This window comes from Chaetodon auriga, chromosome 12, assembly GCF_051107435.1.
Source record: "Chaetodon auriga isolate fChaAug3 chromosome 12, fChaAug3.hap1, whole genome shotgun sequence".
Classification (NCBI taxonomy): Eukaryota; Metazoa; Chordata; class Actinopteri; order Chaetodontiformes; family Chaetodontidae; genus Chaetodon; species Chaetodon auriga.
Genome location: NC_135085.1, coordinates 1,825,573 through 1,845,365, shown reverse-complemented (window position 1 = coordinate 1,845,365; position 19,793 = coordinate 1,825,573). Strand labels below are relative to the sequence as shown.

General features: G+C 42.4%; 1 protein-coding gene across 2 annotated transcripts in view; it reads right to left on the bottom strand.

Annotated features, from left to right (window-relative positions):
• LOC143329820 (choline transporter-like protein 5-A) overlaps positions 1–19,793 on the bottom strand; it is a 73,236-nt gene that overhangs the window by 51,373 nt on the left and 2,070 nt on the right. For both annotated transcript variants that reach the window (XM_076745917.1, XM_076745918.1), the window contains exon 2: positions 5,273–5,321. In XM_076745917.1, the coding sequence (XP_076602032.1) occupies positions 5,273–5,321 (49 nt within the window). The remainder of the gene's footprint in view (positions 1–5,272; positions 5,322–19,793) is intronic.

Genomic DNA, 19,793 nt, shown 5'->3' with positions numbered 1-19,793 from the left:
ACTACACTCCCCACCGTGAGGGGCAGTGTGGCAGACAATTAGCAGGCGATCACCTATAAATAGGCCCGGTCGGACCCTTCCTCTCCCTTTCTGCTTCCTCTTCCTCCTTCACGGAGCCGACAGCTGTGTGTGGCAGCGTCTTGCTCGATAGCAGATCGGGTTTCACAACAACGGTACGCCTGCTCTGCTCCATTCATTCAGTGTTATGGGCCTTGTGTTTTCTCCAGTTTCGCTCCATCTAGCAGTGCGGTGTTACTGGGAGCTGGGCTGTCTCCCTTGGGCCTGCATGCGCGCGGTGCGCTTTCTGTGGGTAAGACGCTTGGTTGTCTGCGTTCTATATTAAGCTGCCAATGGTCTGGTGAGGTGTACTGATTATTGTCCTCTCCCAGCCACTGCTGGTGGAGTCTGGCCTGCAGGCTTCCTCCTCGTGCCGCTGTGTGACTCCTTGATCCTGCTCTCTGGTAGGAAATGTTTATCTGTAGCTTTTGTAACTTTTTGTAATGTTTTATACCCAAATTCTAATTAGGTTAATTTGTTTATTTTGCAGTGCGTGGCCGTCACTTGCCGCTGTGAGACTTGCTGCTGTTTTGGCCCTCTTTCCTTTTGTGCATTTACTCTCCTTGGTTTGCGTTTTTTGGGGGGACTCCAATCACCTTCATTTGGCGCTCTGATTTGGCTCTATTGGATTCCTTTATTGTTTCCTTTAACTGTGGCCAAAGCTGCGGCGATACAGCCTGGACAATAGTTGCCAACATGAGCCCGGAGAGGGCGTCCTGACCCTCTCATAGACGCAGAGCCGCCCCCCCGGAGACTGGTTTTAATTCAATTAGTGTGGCAGACACTTAGTAATTACCTGAGTTTATTCCTTTTCCATATGTTATTTCTTTCTTTGAATTATTACTGATTGGGTTTCCAGGTTATATTTGATTTATTGTTTAGAATTCTTTTTGCTCCTTATTTTGATAATTTGTGATTTAAAATAGTTTCTTTTGGGTTTGGGGTGGTTGCCATTTTGGTTATGGTGGGTGTGAGGGTTGCCTTGACATGTTTTTAATGGTGTTCCCTTCCTTTGACAGGTGCTGAGGCAGCGGTTCCCCTGGTGGTGGTTCCTTTTCCACTTATTTTGGTTTGCTGTGTCACGGGTGCAGTGTAGGTTTGGATCCCTCCCTTTTTTGTTACCGCTATCGTGGTAAGCCCCAGCCCTGTCCCCTTTTCCTCTTGGTAACTCCTAATATCACTCCTGATTATTATTATTATTATTATTATTATTGATTTAGTCAGTCTGTTGCTCATTTTAAAATAATTGTTGATGCTGCACGCCCTTCTACACTGCTTGCGCTGGAGGTCCTCGCTGGGCACCAGTGATGTACTGGGCAGTTTTCATCACCCGTTGCTGGGCCTTTCACTTGGAGGCTGTGCAGCTGTGCAGTACCATACTGACATGCAGTTGGTCAGGATGCTCTCTGTGCCAGGTTAACTTTCTTCAGTCTCCTCAGTAAGTAGAGGTGCTGTTGAGCCTTCTTGATTAGGGGGGAGGAGTTGAGGGTCCAGGAGAGGTCTTCGGAGATGTGGACGCCCAGGAACTTGAAGCTGGCACCATGTTCAACCTCAGCCCCATTGATGTGAACGTGAGCTTATTTAGCTTCCCTGATGCCCCTTTTCAGGTGAGCTCTGGATGAGCTGTAGGCCACTGTGTCGCCAGATCTGAAGGCAGCGTTGCGTTCCTTTATTAGGAGGCGGACCTTACTGTTCATCCAAGGCTTCTGGTTGGGGAAGTTCGTATCTGTTGGTGGTCACGTAGTCAACACGAGTTGAAGTAAACCAAAACAGAGGAGGCATATTAGTCAATGTCTATAGATCCTGAGTCCAGCATGGCCCAGGTGGCGGACATACTCCAGTCTGTGTGTTGGAACTGGCGTTGGACTGTAGAGTCCGCTCTGTCTGGCCATACTTTAGCAGTCCTCACTGGCGGTTTCACACATCTGATAAACGGTGTGTACTTGGGGAGTAGGAACAATGAGAGGTGATCAGACTGCTCCAGGTGGGGGAGGGGGTGGCTTTGTAAGCCTCAGGAATGTTTATATAAACATGGTCCAGGGATTTATTTCCTCTGTTGGGGTAGGAGACATTCTGGTGAAATGTGGGGATAACAGTCCTCAGGTTGGAGTGGTTGAAGTCTCCAGCAACCTATAAAGGCTCCATCAGGGTGTGCAGTTTGTTGTTTGTTGATAGTGGCATACAATTCTCTCATTACTAGTTTAGCATTAGCATCCGGGGGGATATAAGCTGCAGTTATTACAGTGGATGTAAACTCCCTGGGCAGATGAAAAGGCCTGCACTTGATCATCAGATATTCCAGATTAGCAGAACAGTGGCTCTCAGTGATAACAGAGTCTGTACAGACTCCAGAATTCCAGCTCAGATATATCTGAGCTGGAATTCTGGTATAGTTTTTGAGTAGCACTGAAGACCCCAGGTAACTCTTCCCTAAACGTACCTCTTCACTTCACAGTTTTCCAACATATCATTACCTCAGCTGTGTGCGTCCTGACAGACACACAGTGAGCAGTGAGATATCTTCATGCTATTTTTCCACAATCCATGTAAAAATCAACCTTACAGAGTCATCGTGGTTGTTTGGTACCCAATTCTTCTTTTATTAAATTGTGTCGTCATCTTTAGGCCTACTGTGAATACAGTGCAAATCCTTGTCATCTATGGCAGCTGTTAAAAAAAAAAAGCCGACCCGCTGATCACTAATAGGACTATATGTTTGATGTAGGAAGATGGACTTAAAAATCAATATCTGAGTTTCGGAGTGGCGGTGTCGGAATGGGGGGGGGTCGGAATAGACGGGCGTCCCCGTGGCAGTTCAACTTAAGCACTGGAGCTCGGTGCAAAAGGGGCGCTAACTTGAAATGTTTGTGTTGCCTGGCAACAGCCTCGTCTCCCTATTTGTCTCAGCGGAGCCAAATTAATGATTAAATAAACAAAGAAATCATTTTGTTCTTTCTTTTCCCAACTTAAAAATGCCAAAAAAAAAAACCCTGTGGGAAACAATAGGCTAACTAATCTAAACCATTAGGCCTATAAAGTTTGAAAATTAATAATGATTGAAAAAATAAATTAACTAATAAAACTTGTGGTCCGTGCACCTGTGAACAGACCACAGTGACAAAAAGGTTGGGAACCCCTGTCTTAAGCTATTTATAGAAGTAGCCAAGCCTTGGCTAAAGTATCAAGAAGTTAACATCAAGAACTAGGCTAATATGCAGTCACATGGTCAATAAAATTGATAATTTTTCAATTTTATTTCAATTGAAAATTGAAAAAATGTCTAAAGCCAATACCATTACCCAACTATTATCAAACGTTATCACAGAAATCTCAAGGTATTGATGCTGAGACATTGCATACTCACTTACCAAGTGGTCACATAAAGGGAGAAATGTCTCTCTTGGCTAGCCACCACCTGAAAGAGACCCTGATCGTGTTCTCCCTTGCAGGCCCTCTAGTGGCCAGGATGCCGGTGTCCATGATGAATTAATACATCAAAAGCATCATTTATACAATATAGTGACTGTATAATGGCAAATCGTATATACAGTATATATATCGTGTGTGTGTGTGTGTGTGTGTGTGTGTGTGTGTGTATATATATATATATATATATATATATATAAAATAAACCCCAAAAGTTAAAAAATAACCAAGTCAGTTGTCATTATGTTTTGTCATTTTTATGCTGACATTTTTATTAAACCTGTACTTATAGAGGTAAATCTCACGGTATGTCAGCTGACCACTATCACTTGACATAAGCTAGAGGAAGATGGTAAATGGTCCGTATTTATATAGCGCTTTACTATACCTGAAACGATACCCAAAGCGCTTTACATTATACATCACATTCACCCAGTCACATACTGATGGCGGAAGAGCTGCCATGCAAGTCGCTAACCACGACCCATCAGGAGCGGTTAGGGGTTCAGTGTCTTGCTCAGGGACACCTCAACGTGAGCTCTGCAGGCCGGGATCTAACCAGCAACCCTCTGGTTACAAGACAGCCACTCTACCCACTGAGCCATGCCACCCCGTCATTCAAAGTGATATAATAACCATTTATGAGTGGATATATTTTTGTCAAATGTTAAATAATGTGTTGGTTTTATGAATACTTATGCATACCGTCGTCAAATGAAGTCTTACTTAAATTTGTTTTGTTGGTTTGTGGTTGTTTACACAAGGTAGTGATTGGTTGGAAAACTGTGGAGAGTGAAGTATGTTTAGGGAAGCAATAGTTATTCTCTTGTTTCAAAGTCAGTGTATTTAACAGTCTTAGATTCTCAAAACACAAAATATAGACCTCTATATTACATTATCTGTCAAGCTTTACATTATCATTTAAAAAAAAAAAAAAAAAAAAAAGACCCACCTGAAAATGTAATAAATCTCCAATAATGTAATAAGGTATTACATTATCGGTAAAAATGTTACTACAATATCAGTCAGAATATTTTATTACATTATTGATCAAGTTATTACATTATTGGGTTTTATTACATTTTCGATTGAGTTAAGTGCAAATTTTATTACATTTTCAGGCGTTATTACATTTTCAGTAAATTATTACATTATTGGGTGCTACACTCCAGTACCATGACTGAATTTGCTCATGACACAGTCAGCAAGACTATGGAGCTGATTCGCACTTTGAGGAGAAACAGGAGAGGAATTATCATCCCATTACGATCAATGGGACCCTAGTGGCGGAAAGGGTGGACAGCTTCAGTTACCTTCATGTGTGCATCACAGAGGACTTATCATGATGCTTAAGACTTTTTATACCTGCACAATAGACAGTGTACTGACAGGCACCATTACCACGCCTTTTGGGAACAGCACCAGCAGAGGGTGGTATACTCAGCCAAACCTGACTTTACACAGACATACAGTAACTTATAATATATCCACTGCCATTGTTCCACCATTAGTTTTTACTGTATTTTATATATTTGTATTTTTATTTTATCAATTTGCTACACTAGATTCTACTGTTAGATTCATTCTTATTTTATTTATCTATTTGTTAGATTTGTTCTGGAGCACCTAAGAATATCAGTATGTGTTGTACTGCATGTGACTGTATATCCGAATATTATTGAATACACAGTGTTTTAAAAACTGGTCAGCTTAGTGTGGATGAAACAAAGTTTGGACAGAATACATAGATAGATTTGCATTATATGCAAAGAGGGAAGTAGAGAGTTACCTTCGACGGACTGGTCCTCTGAAGGAAGGATCAAACCTGTGTGGTTCTCCTGGAAGAAACAAAAAATAAAAAGGTTTAATGGATTCAGGCTAAACTGAATCAAATCAATGCCTGAAGAGGGGAAGATAATTACAGCGGCTTAAAAGTGTGTGTGGCTACTTATATGGTTGGTCACAGTCGACTGGTCCCAGTCAGGCAAGACATGTTCAAAAGTACTGTCTGCTTGGTTATTTCACATCTCAAGCCTGTGACACTCACATGGTGTTTGTTAGATACAAGACTACCTGAACTGGAACCTGTTTTTGTTTCACTGAAAATGAATGCGAAATAGGTAAAATCATCTGCTAGGCGTGAAACTTTTAGGTGGACTTACTCGTCTGTCCACAATTCAATCATCTGACAATGATGGATCCAAAGGAATACAGTCTCTGTACATGCTCAGACACTAACAGGAAGCAGGACCACCAGTGGGTGTAGAAGCACAAAGCACTATGATAGAGTGACTGGAATAGTTACCTACGTACACCTTGTGGAAGGTTTTTTGAGATGGAGAAGAATGTGAATGTTTGTATTTTTTTATTCTCTGATTGTCATCTCCCATTACCTTTTTTTCATGCAAAGTAATGAGTATTATCAGTGGCCATATTGCAGCAACAAAGGCACAATGGACTATGAGACAGACTCTGTGTTATTAATTGTTTATTTTATTTTCTGAGTGCTTTGGATGCGTTAAAAGGGTAAGTGACATTGGTCGTGGAAGAAAGAGAGAGAGGAGGAGAGCGTTTGGAGGTCAGCGGCATGGGAGGACAATCGACCCTCTTTCCTTGGATTGTGGATTAAAACTGAGGTATCGATTGTTTTGGGGGGGTCTAAAGTGGGCCTCTGCAGCATCACAAGCAGGATCTGGTTGCCACAGGGACGGATCTAGTGAGAACAGAGCTACGGCACTCGCCACACACCTGCCTCTCTAAGCAGAGTTTGTTCCTTTTTTTGGACTTGGACTTCTGGGGAGGGGGATCCTTTCATCAGGATTAATTTATTTATATTAACGAATTGGTGAAAACCCTAAGGTTCTAACTGAGTGTATTGAAATTGTTTGTAGGTGACCGCGCCACGTGCGGTCTTTGTTTGAGTCGTCCCACAGCAGACATGATTTAAGTTTGTTTTCATTTCAGTAAATTCTGGAATCAGAACTCTCTGAAGCATTTTCATTACTTAATAATTTCAACATTAATTTTGGTTGTGGTTTGGTTCGTATTTGTGTTTTAAATCCATGTGTTTTATTTTGTCTGACATCACACACATCCACTCCGCCCGTGACCTAGAGTCGAGCGTAGTAGCCCTAGGTTTTCTTATGAGTCGGGAGAATTGTTACAGAGTGATGACCCGTACGGGGAGCGGGATTGCGTCATATTTTTTTTTTTATATTGTATGTGTGGTTGAAAGGAACCTACTGTAAGAGACTCCAGGAATTCTTGATGTGCTATAAGCAGAGCATTTTAAAGGTGACATATTATGAAGCTTTTTCAATAAGTTACATAGGTCTATGATTTCCATAAAACATGCTTTTGAAGCTGTATGCTGGAAATAGCTTTTAGGAAAAGATTCTTGCCTCCCTTTATTTCCCTCTGTTTCAGTCCCTTTCAGAATGTGCTGTTTCTGGTGTCTGTAGCTTTAAAGCTTTAAATGCAATGAGCTGCCGCTGCCCCACCCATGTTACCGTGGTAACGGGGAGAGTGTAGACTCGCGTAGCACTATCTGTGTGAAAGTGGCGGACATGGCAGCAATGAACAGACTGAGTGCTTCAGTAGTTCAACCGTACATGTTCGAACCTGAATCGGACCCTGAAGGCTCCTACAGAACCTCAGACTCAGAGAATTCAGCAGGACACTTCTGAATGGTTAGTCAAAAAACGTTTTTCTGTTTTTTTTCCTCTTCAATACGAGCGCCGCCTGTACAGGGGGAAGCGTGAGATGCAGTTCAGATGGTCAATGCTCACGCTAGGAAGCACCAATCCTAACTTGTAGCATACCAGAATGTTGGGGGGAAACTCAGCTAAAAGCCTCTATCAAGCATTGACACCCAAACAAAACATAATTCATACCCCAAGAAATTATATGGGTATGTAATGAAAACAGAAAATAGCATATGTGCACTTCAGTGCGTCTGCTGATTTCATGACATCAAGCAAACCACACAAGCCTGGTATCATATGGAAGCAGAGATTCCAAAGGTCCTGGTTGTTGAGGATGGGGTTGCTAGAGTGGGGGGAGCACTTTTCATTCGATATATTGTCTCTGGGGTTACTTTCTTCTGGATCGTCATTGGTGTTTCTATGGTGAACTTGGGTCCTGCCCCTCAATTCTCTTGACTCTGACTAGTCAATAGAGGTAGGCTAGTGACTAAATGTCAAAAAGGGCTTTAGTCTTTGAGATACCCCTACCGGATGTAGAACAAAACCTAACAATGTTTTTCCTCTTCTCTAAGGTCTCCCATATATGAAATGGATTCTTAGGTTAAATTTTTTTACTGCAAACATTGTTAAATTGATACATATTGTTATACACCCCAAACCTAAAAAAGAACAAAAATATAGCCTGGCCGTATGGGATTTAAGACATATAAACTTATGTTGAATAATAACACAAGCTCTGACAGCTTAGAAACTTGACATAATTGTGGTCAGGAAGTTGCTTTTTACCTATTAGAAAAAACTGGATGTGAATATCTTGATGTGTGTAACATATGACCTATGAACACTTGCCTAAAATAAGCGGACATACAAAAAATGAATATCTTTGCAGAATGTTCTCATTTACTTTGTAGTTGCTTGGCCAGGGATTGTCATAGAAACACATATGATGGCTTGTTGGAAAGATAGGGTTGTGCTGAATCCAGCGGTATGTGAAAATAGCATGCATAGTCAGTGTGTTTCATCACTAAATATATAAACTGTCCCAAATAAAAGAATATGTTGCATTGCATAGCAATGTACTGTAATGTGCTGTACCGTGTGACATCACCGGGGGATGGGGCTTACAGCTCATACTCAACATAGTCCAGTCTCCACAGCCCGTTATCAATGGTGACAAGAATGTTGACCAATTCAATGTTACTGCAAAGTAAGTCACTAGAGGTAAGCACTACTCTTTATTTATGATGCATTAAATAATAGTATATTTCATATCACATCTTATACAGTTCATGTGGAAACAAATATCCAGTAGAATCAGTTTAAATTTAAATAGAACACCTAAAAAAATATCTACACCCACTTGAATTTATTTTTGGACAAGTCATTACTGCATAATAGAAAATAATAGAGTTAGTTTATGCATTTGTCCAAACCAGTAGAGGGCAGTATTGCCTGCACTGCTTACTTCATTCCCTTGGTGTAATCTTTGATTAAAGTGTTGTGGTCTATAGCGAACTGGCTACTGTTAGGCTACTCCTCCTGGGTAGATCCAGCTGTAGCTATCTACATCATTGTCTTCATGTATATTTTCCTAACCTGACAGGTAAATCATTGCAAATACTATGTCATGTGAAAAGGCTGAGACTGACGTAGCTTAATCTAATAACTACTACTAAATTTAGTAGCTTACTAGCCTAGCTATAGAAACGACTCAGCCTATTATCATTATTATTATTATTATGTTGTCATGTGAAAGAGACATAACATGACATGGCTATACATATGTATGAAAATACAAAATCTGAAATGTATATCATTTTTCCCTTTTACTTGTTTCTAGAATTATGGAGAATGTCTTACAGACTTTGGATCCAAAAATGTGTATTATCTGTGGGAAACATTTGGAAAAAGGCAAAAGAAAAGAACCCTATGTCCAAAAGCCCACAGTTGAAGGCCTCCAACGCATACTTACCCTTGCTCAGCAGAGAGATGATGATGTCCATAAAACCCTGGCTCCATATAAAGATTACATACTGTCCTCTAATATAATAGTATCATATCATGTATCATGTAGAGCAAACTACTGCCTTAAGACAAAAGTCAGTGAGCATGAAGTTCCAGATCTTGAGAATGAGAGCTCATCTGCACCAAGAAGACTGAGTAGGGCTGACACAACAACATTTAACATATGGAGAGATTGTTTCATTTGTGGGAAGGCAAGTATTAGACCAGAACCTCTGACAGCTATTACAACTGGTACAGGCGCGAGTACCAGAGACAAGTTCCTTCATGCAGCTTCTGAAAGGCTTGATGAAGATGTACATCTTTGGCTGCTTTCATACCCCGATATCATAAAAGCTGCCTTGGACACTACATCTCTGAACAAAATATAACAGCTGGCAGAAGAAGAAAAGAATCAGAGAAGCAGACCAATGTCTATGACAAAGCCTATATTAAGCTCACTGAAGACATTGAAAAAACAGTATTGTCTAAAGATATGAAAGTCAGGACTCTAAATTCTTTGACTGATAAGTTATAATGACATACTGAAGACCCTTTCTGAGGAGGAAGATGGCACAGTGGTCCAACACAAGAAATATGCATCCTGGAAACTAAAGGAGAGGCTGATACAGCATTACAAAGACAGGCTGGTATTTGTCCCACGTCCTGGAAAGTCAGATCTGGTGTGCTCTGAAAGTATGCCCGTAGGATATGCAGTGAGAGAAGCTGCTCAACTCACAGAAAAGACAGTAGACTGTAAGTAACACTTCCACCGACAAGTCAGAGTCTCCCTGAAACCCAAATATTACACAAGGCTGCTGACATATTAAGGAAAAGCATGGAGCAGGTTGAACATGACCGTCAATCATATGTTGGCAGTGATCGTCTATCACGTCAGCAGCAAGTCTGTACCCAACATCCTGTGTGACTTTTTCAACTGGTGCGTTGATTCACGTGCCCACAGAGATTACCAAACATGTGATGAGGACCCAGTTTCGAAGGACAATCTCTGTGTGATCGCAATCTGCCATGATCTTATTGCACAGAGCTGTCACATCCATACACCAATCACACTGGGACTTGCCATTCTAATTCATCATGAGTTTGGTGGTAAGACACTCACTGATGAGCTCAGTGCAATGGCGCACTGTGTTTCCTATACAGAGGTTAGGCACTGCCTCACATCTGTGGCAGCAGACCAGATATCAAGAACAAAGAATGGTGTCTACATCCCAACTGGCCTCACTGGAGTCGCTGAACACGGAATTGTTGATGCAGCCATCGACAACTTTGATCAAAATGATGACACTCTGGATGGGAAGCATACTCTGTTGTGTTCCGAAGAGGCCATGTCTCCACAGCAGATAAATGCATAGCACGGGTTCCGGAGAGGTCCCTCACTACCTTAAACAAATTCGACAGGGATGGAGATAAACTTTACAGGTACATTTTGTGCATTCTTTTTTCTCTGAAATCTGTTTTCATGTCATGGTATTTACTCAGTCACATAAACTGCTCAAATTAATGGGTTAGCAGTGTATGAATGCATGTCGTGAGGTTTTAGAGAGTTCTGATTTGATATTTCATACATATGATCACAAGCTTATCCTCTCATTTCAATTGTGATTACGGATACATCAAATCTACAAAGCGACCAGAACCACCTGAACTTCCCCAGCCTGAATTCATTCATTCATCTTCTATACCCGCGTATCCCTTTTGGGGTTGCGGGGGCTGGAGCCTATCCCAGCTAGCAATGGGCGAGAACCGGTCGCCATCACAGGGCAACATAGACAGACAACCATTCACATTCACACTCACACCTACGGACAATTTAGAGTCATAATAAGCATTTTTTGGTCTGTGGGGGAAGCCGGAGTGCCGGAGTGCCGGAGAGAATCCACGCATGCATGGAAGAACATGCAAACTTCACACAGAAAGGCCCTGCCCGACCCGGGGATCGAACCAGCGACCTCCTTGCTGTGAGGCACGCGCACTACCTGCTGCGCCACCGTGCCGCCCCCAGCCTGAGTTACTGCACGCAAACACAACAGTCTCTCAAGCAGCTGATGACAGAGATCTGGTATGGAAGCTGGCCTGAAATGTAAGGGAGAATCAGCAGCAGGTCCCCGCATGGTCTGCATTCAATGCCCTCACGTCAGACACTGCTTGTTCAGTAGCCAGTGTACTCTACATGCCCTTCATAAGAGAATTACCCTCAGAATTGTCCATCTTCTATACATCTATGGTACGAATTGTACAGCTTGCTGCAGACCTGGGACAGCACCATATTCTTGTGACTGCAGACCTTGCTATTTATAGCAAAGCACAACAGATCTTGTGGAGCAAATCACCGCTCTTACAGGGAAAGATCACAGTGAGACTGGGAGGTATGCATATCACGATGGCTTGCCTTGCAAGCATTGGCAAGCTCTATGGCGATGGCGGACTGTTTGACATATTAACAGAGACAGATGTGTATGCAGAGGGAACAGCGTGACAGTTGCTTCAAGGGAAACAGCTGGCAAGAGGAGTAAGGAGCATAAAGCTAGCCTCTGAGGCCCTGTTCAGGCTTTTCTGGAAAATGCCAATCATGGCTTAAAAAACAAGGCCAATGTGCAATGACTAAAGCACAAGAGCAAATCCTACAAGATGTGCAGCATGCGTTTGAGGGTAATGACAAGGCCACTATTCAACAGCTCATCAGTGAGGTGAAGACTGAACTCCCTGAGATCCACAATAGAATCCAGATGTTCACAAATGAGGGAGTTAAGCAATCAGCAACCTTTGGGTACTGGTTAACATTCCTAAATGGTGCTGATCTGTTGCTAAGGATGCTTCATTCAGAGTGTGAAGCTGACTTTCAACTTCACCTGAATTGCATGTGTGAGGTTATGCCTTGGTTCAGAACTGCTGGAAGGACCAATTATGCCAAGTACACACCAGTCTATGTTGCAGAAATGAAATCCCTTGAACATGAACAACCAGAAGCATACACATTCATGCAACAAGGGGGATTTGTTGTTCGCCGGTCTGAGGATTGAAGCTTCAACTGTGTGGCTACTGATCAGGCACTGGAGCAAGCCATCAACCAAGAAGGCAAGAGTCAGGGTGGAGTTGTTGGCTTCACACTACGGAAGGGAGCTCTCACAAGATGGTTGATTACAAGACATGTAACGACAGCATATGTAGATGGCATGAAAGAGCTTTGTGACACTGTTGCAAAGAGCCCGAGAGCACACAAGGAGCATGGAGCATCCAGAATGGACAGAGACGAGAGAGACATACAGAAGATAATGGAAGCTGTGGAGCAGAAGCAGAATCCCTTTGACCTTGACAGTGTTCCCGAGGAACTGATCAATATTGCAAGTGGTCAGGTTGCATCAGAGAAAGTTGCAAAAGAGCTCTCAAACTTCCTCCAAGATGGTGCAAAGCAGAATGCCATCTTTATTAAACAACGTCTGACAAAATCAAAAAGAACAAACAGCTTCTGGGACCCAGAGAAAAGAAACCAATGTGCAACCTTCAAGGACATGAAAACATCAGCTGGAGTTGTATGGAGTGTATCTAGACAGGTCCACATGGACTCAGATGTGCTCTTTCGAAGGTTACTTGCTGTTTCCAAACAAAGAGAGGTGTCCATGGACACTGTGATGTCTCACGAACTCGCTGCTGTCCTACCATCTTTGTTTTATGATGATGGAAGCATGAAGACCACAAAATCTGACCTTGCTAAGAAACTAGAGTCTGTCGTTGAAGAGACACAGCAGCTGCCCAGTGTTAAAGAACCATCAGCATATCTCATCAATGGCATGGCTCTTCTGCAGAGTCTCCATGATTCAAGCTTTCAGATATTCAATAACCTTGGTGAATGTATCTGGAATAAGATCACAATGTTAATGGGAAAGGAAGGCATCAGCTGTGTTGTTTTAGTGTTTGACAGATATGATCATCAACACTCAGTCAAAGACCTTGAAAGGCAAAAAGAGGCACCATCCAAACCAGCACATATTATCACAGGACAAGTAAGTGTTCCAAACTACAGGAAATACCTGAGGATCAGTGGTAACATGGCTGCTCTATGTAGCTTTGTCAGCAACTACATCACTAGTGCTGGGCCAGAGAGAATCTCTTCAGAGAACACAGTTTTATTGGCAGGTGGCTTTGAAAATGGTGAGGAGGTCAAGAGGGTTAGCAAGTCAGGTGTTGACTGTTTTGACAGATCTTTACAGTGACCAGGAGGAGGCTGACACAAGACTGGTGTTACATGCAATACACCTTGCGGAGTCCTATTCTCGTCTCATTGTCAAATGAGATGATACAGATGTACTGGTTTTGCTTGTGTACTATTCAAGCAAAGGGATGTTTGGATCCTCACAAGTGTTCATGCATTCTGGACATGGCCTAAAGGAAAGATTTGTCTCAGTTTGTTCAATTGCTCAGAGTCTTGGAGCAGCTCTTTGTGAGTGTCTACCTGCATGCCACGCCCTCACGGGTTGCGATACCACAAGCAGCTTGTACAGAATTGGAAAGACCACTGCCTTCACAAGACTGAAGACCAATCTGACCGACTTAAAGGAAATGGCCAAGTTTGGACTGTCTGGAAGCCTTGAAGAAGCTTTGCCTGTGGCAAGAAAATATGCCCTCCTCCTGTATGGCCAAAAGAAAAAGGAGAATGGCTATCCTTGCACCAACCTAGATGAGCTGAGGTACACACTAGCATCTACCACAGATTCTTCAGCAGCAAATCTACCCCCAACAGAAGATGCCTTCGAGCAACATGTATTCAGAGCCTTATACCGAACAGCAGTTTGGCGTCACAGCCATCAGGCCAAGCCTCATCTCTGGAACCCAGTTGGTAGAGGATGGAGGCTCAGACAGGATGGGTCCATTGAACCTATCATGTTCCAGAAGGCACCAGCACCTAAAGAAGTTCAAGACATCACCCACCTGTACTGTAAAGATGGACAATGCAATGAAACCAGCAAATGCCAGTGTCTTTCAGTGGGCTTGACTTGCACTGAGTTTTGCTCTTGCTCTTTCCCAGACTGCCCAAATATGACCCACTTTGTCACTGATGATAATGCGGATGAGTGACAGGGATGGCTACCAAAAACAGCCCATGAAGAACACCAACCAAAGAGCTGGGGAGATTAACGTGAGGAGAGCGCTCATTCCTCCTAAGAGTGTTTTGTCTGATGAACATTTGTTTGATTTGAGACAGTAATTTTATTTGTATGTGTGAAGTTAAGTTATAGTTTTATTAAAAAGATCATCAAGGCCAAACTACAATCCTGTCACCTTGTCTCCTTTGTGTGCTATTGCTGAGCTGTAAGCCCCATCCCCCGGTGATGTCAAACAGTACAGTACAGTACATTGCTATGCAATGTAACATATTCTTTTATTTGGGACAGTTTATATATTTAGTGATGAATGATTATGCATGTTATTTACACATTTGGCATTGCTGGATTCAGCACAACCATGTGTCAATGTTTCACTTTCTTTCATTTGGGACACCTCATACATTTAGTGATGTAACACATTGACTATGCATGTTATATTCACTTATTTGTATCACTGGATTCAGCACAACCCCATCTTTCCAACAAGCCATCATATGTGTTTCTATGACAATCCCTGGCCAAGCAACTACAAAGTAAATGAGAATATTCTGCATAGATATTCATTTTTTTGTATGTCTGCTTATTTTAGGCAAGTGTTCATAGGTCTCTATATGTTACACACATCAAGATATTCACATCCAGTTTTTTCTAATTCCCATAAGGCCATGCTATATTTTGGTTCTTTTTTTAGGTTTGGGGTGTATAACAATATGTATCAATTTAACAATGTCTGCAGTAAAATATTTTAACCTAAGAACCCATTTCATATATGGGAGACCTTAGAGAAGAGGAAAAACATTGTTAGGTTTTGTTCTACCTCCGGTGGGTGTATCTCAAATTTTGGGGGGCATTGTCACTAGCCTATACAACAAGACTGCCCTTTGGACCACACCACCAAAAGGCCTTCCAAAAAAGCTGAGCATGGTCAGGGCCCTGGACAGGGTCCAGACATGGCAGCAGTGATAGCTGTTCCATCCATGTTGGTGGTACCAGTGGGTATCCGAGGCTCCCTGGGGGATGCTGTCCTAGATACATCTTTTTTCATCAGGGAGCACATACTCCCTGATGAAAAAAACTCCCCGTTTCTATGTGGACTACAGGGGACTAAATGGCAAGATTCACCATGACGCTTATCACATGCCGCTCGTACATGAAATCTTGAAGTCAATGCAGGGGGCCTGGTACTTCAGGTCATGTCCAGTCTTGCCATACATGCCAGCAGCATAAAGGCTCAAATGACAAGCCAGCTCCTCCAGTCCGCAGTGGTCAGTGGACCAGGCAAAATGATTGGCGTGGATTTCCTGTGCCCTTTTCCATTCAGCAAGGCCCCGAAGTGTTTTTTTTTTTTTTTGTTTGTTCCTTTCTTTGGACTCGGACTTGGCGAGGGGAATTTAACCTTCATCTGGATTACTTTATTTATATTAACGAACTGTAGAAAACCCTAATGTTCTGAGTGTATGTGTTGATTTTGTTTTGAAATTGTTTGTAGGCAACTGCGATGTGCGCTGTCTTTGTTTGTGCCATCCCACAGTGGACACAATTTATGTTTGCTACTTAATAATAATAACTTAATAATTTCAACATTAATTTTGGTAGTGGTTTGGTTCGTGTTTGTGTTTTAAATCCATGTGTTTAGTTTGTTTGACTAGTTTCTGGGGGTGACCTAACATCATGCACATCCAATCCACCTGTTACCTAGAGTCGAGCATAGTAGCCTTTCCCCTTAGGTTTTCTCATGAGTAGGTAGAATTGTTACACAATCATCAGATGCACTTTACCATGCAGTCTGCCCATGTCTGTCTGATTATTGTAGTGGCCAATTTTGACTTATTCAGTATCAGCAAGAATAATAGTAGATTGCCCTGACAGCTGGTAGAGCTGGCAAGATCTGGTCTCTGCACTAGAGTAAGCAGCAGCAGTTTGCAGCAGAATTTACTTTCTGAACTTTACTGTCCAGAAAACTGTAACACTATTGATTGTTACCAAAGTACCATGGTGATAGAGGCGCGTGCAGAAGAAGCAGCCAGTAGCTCCCTAAAATTCTGCCACACTTTGGCTTTATTTTTTTATTTTTTATTATTATTTTATTTTTCATTCATTCATCTTCTATACCCGACTAGCCCTTTCGGGGTTGCGGGGGGGTTGGAGCCTATCCCAGCTGTCAACGGACTACCTGTTGTGCCACCGTGCCACCTATTTTATTTTATTTTATTTTTTTTTCATTTTTATTACTGAAGCAAATATTACCTATGAGAGAAAAAAACACAGAGGTTTAATGAAGTGATTCCCCTAAAGGTCCCACATCTGTCAGACTGTTTAACAGCATCACGTGGTGAAGCTCTGTGTTGATGCTGTCTCTCAATTCCACATCATAAATCCGCTTTTGAGTTGCACTACTGTTATCTAGGCTAATATATGTTCTAATGCTAATACATGTTTATCCATTTCACCTGGTGCAATTTCTAAGTTGTATATTTCTCTCTCAACTGTGCAATAACACTATTTATTATCCATATTGGCAACTGTATTTTTATGCGGGGGGCGAGAGGCGGGGTACACCCTGAACCGGTCGCCAGCTGATCGCAGGGCAACATAGACAGGCACACAGACAGACAACCATTGACACTCACACTCACACCTATGGACAATTTAGAGTCACCAATTAACCTAATGAGCATGTTTTTGGTCTGTCGGAGGAAGCCGGAGTGCACAGAGAGAACCCACGCATGCACGGGAAGAACATGCAAACTTCACACAGAAAGGCACTGGGGATCGAACCAGCGACCTCCTTGCTGTGGGGCACGCGCACTACCTGCTGCGCCACCGTACCGCCCCTATTGTTTTTATAATCTGTAAAAACATATATATACATAGTTGTTTTTTCAATTCTGTATCTTGTATACTTTCATGATTTTATTTTGACCTCTTTATGCCACTGCGCTTGCTTTTTGTAACTTGCTGGCTGTAACGACTAAATTTCCCCAGTGTGGGATCAATAAAGTCCTATCTTATCTTGTCTTATTTTAACATCCCTGGCTGTTTACTAAGAATGTGCCAATAGGTGACTTGTCAGCATTGCTGACATTTTCAACACATCAATGTCACACAAGAGTGTTCCCACCTTGCTCTGAAAACGTCTCTGACCTGCTTACTGTTCACAAACCCTCCAGAACTCTGAAATCATCAGACACTGGTCTCCTAACCATACCCATCAAATCTGGTGTCACATCCAGGACAGTTTTTACCTGCTACTCGTCAGTCACGCCTCCCTGCTCACCTGCACACCTGCTTCCCATCAGCTTTATCAGTCTCACTATATAAGGAGCCCAGTCACCACCATTTACTCACCGACCCAAACTTCCTCTTCCTGTTACCTTCGCCTGGCAAGATATCAAGATATTCTCCGCTAAAACAGCTAAAGTTCCGATTTGTTTCTCCCTGGTTGAAGTCTCTCAGTGGATTCCACCCTGGAAACAATCTCATCACAGCAAATCCATCAGAGCTCGCTCTTGGCTCGGTATGGTACACAGTTGTCTTGGTCCTCTGGCTGCCTGTCCCCATTTACTGCTGGCCAGTGCAGCACTTGGGCTTTTCCGGTTACATCACGTAAAGGTGCATTCTGCTACTATGGGCCCACTTTTTAAAACAAACTGCCTGATGATATGAGATGTAGGTTGGTCTTAAAAGCAAGCTCAAGACCTACTTGTTCCCTCAAGCCTATATGGCTAGTCAGTGCCTCCATCTATTTCCTTTAATTATCTATTCCTTTATTTGTATTTGTATTCATGTCCTACTTATTGTTCATATTTCTTGTAATTGAACCACATAGTTTGCATTGTATAAAATGCGCTACACAAACAAATTTGATTTGACTTTAACATTCAGCCATTTGCTTTCACTTGTACAAGAGCGTAGGATTTGTTTATCAAAATGTGTAATTATTGTACTGCAACTCTTTACAACCCTAGTGATACACTATATTTGTGAACATAATGTGTGGCTTAAAATGTAAATTAGCATTAAATTCCAAATTTATTTCCAAAATCCTAAACAAATTTACACCAGGACAGCCACAACATTCAGTTATGATGATTTCAATAATGGACAGATCCCCTACCTCCATAGACATACATGCATATCGGACTCTTTCCTGGACCAACATGGTGGCCGCACAGTGGTATTGGCCATATGAACAGCAGCAGCCAATGAGGTATTTACGTGTATATATCTACAGCTGCTACCAGAATTAGACAAATTAAACAAACTGCTGGATTGCATTAGAATACATCCCCCGTTCCATGTTTCTCAACTAAAACCTGTTCCTATCTGTCCCCTGTGCCCTCCAGCCACTTTTTTCCTAGTGTTATCCAGCTGCCTGTCTGTTCCCCTGTCTGTCTAGGTTGGGTGTTTCTTGCACTCAGCTGGCTCCACCCTGTCAGCAGTGCACCTGGCGCACATCAGCCTGAATTGGGCACAGGATAAAAGGGAGGCTCCCTTTGGCTCCTGTTGCCAGATTGTCCTGAATCATTTGTGGCTTCCTTGTTTGTTTCTCAGTGTGAGCACTCCTAGTTCACCCCTCTCTCCTTGAACTCATGTATGTCATTGTTAGATTTCTTTTGTTTGCACTGCCACTTACTGTGTGCTTTTTGTTTCAGTGCCTACCTGCCTCATCAGCCTTTGTGCCTTCAACCCTTAACATGGGTTGAGGCAACGTGGAGCTCCTTTTGTTTGATCGTTTCTTTCCACTCACTTTGAGTGTGCTTTCTTTTTCTTGTTTGTTTCATCATTATTGTCCAATTAAATATGGAGTCTCAATATTTAGCAAAATCATCAATCTGTTTTGATTTACATTTTACACAGCGTCCTTTTTTTTAAACAGGGTTGCAAATTATTTAATATCAGGCTATAATATTTGTAACGACTTGCCTGTCATTAAAGTCGTTTGAGAGGATGAGGTCCTGCATGTTTGTGTGACGCGCTGCTGCTGGTTCATAAGCACGCTGAGTCCAGGAAAGTTTCAATCATTTAATATCTCAAAACATCACAGCTACTTCAGCGGCTTTCAGGTTACACACGCCTAAAGGATGGTAAACGTGCACTGGCGGCGAGTATGTAACAAAGCAACAAACTGAACAAAGGCGGTCAACAAAAATTGCGGCTACCTGCACTCCTCTCTCTCCTGCCCCGTGCAGGTAAACCAGGTAAATAGGGATCTCCCTATATCACCTACGGCAATCATCCCCAGTGCCCACGTGACCCAAGCCCTGTGCATCACCGTGGCAACCAGACCAAGCAAATCAAGAGACGAATAATCCACCAGTGACACAATATGGCTCCTACAATATTGTTTTACTTTGTTTTAATGACAGATCCCGTTCAAAACATCAAGCTGTCAATTTTCGATACAGAGCTTCCGCTCAGATATACTTCCTGCTGCAACCCTTTCAACATAGAGCATATTGGAATATGCTGAACATCA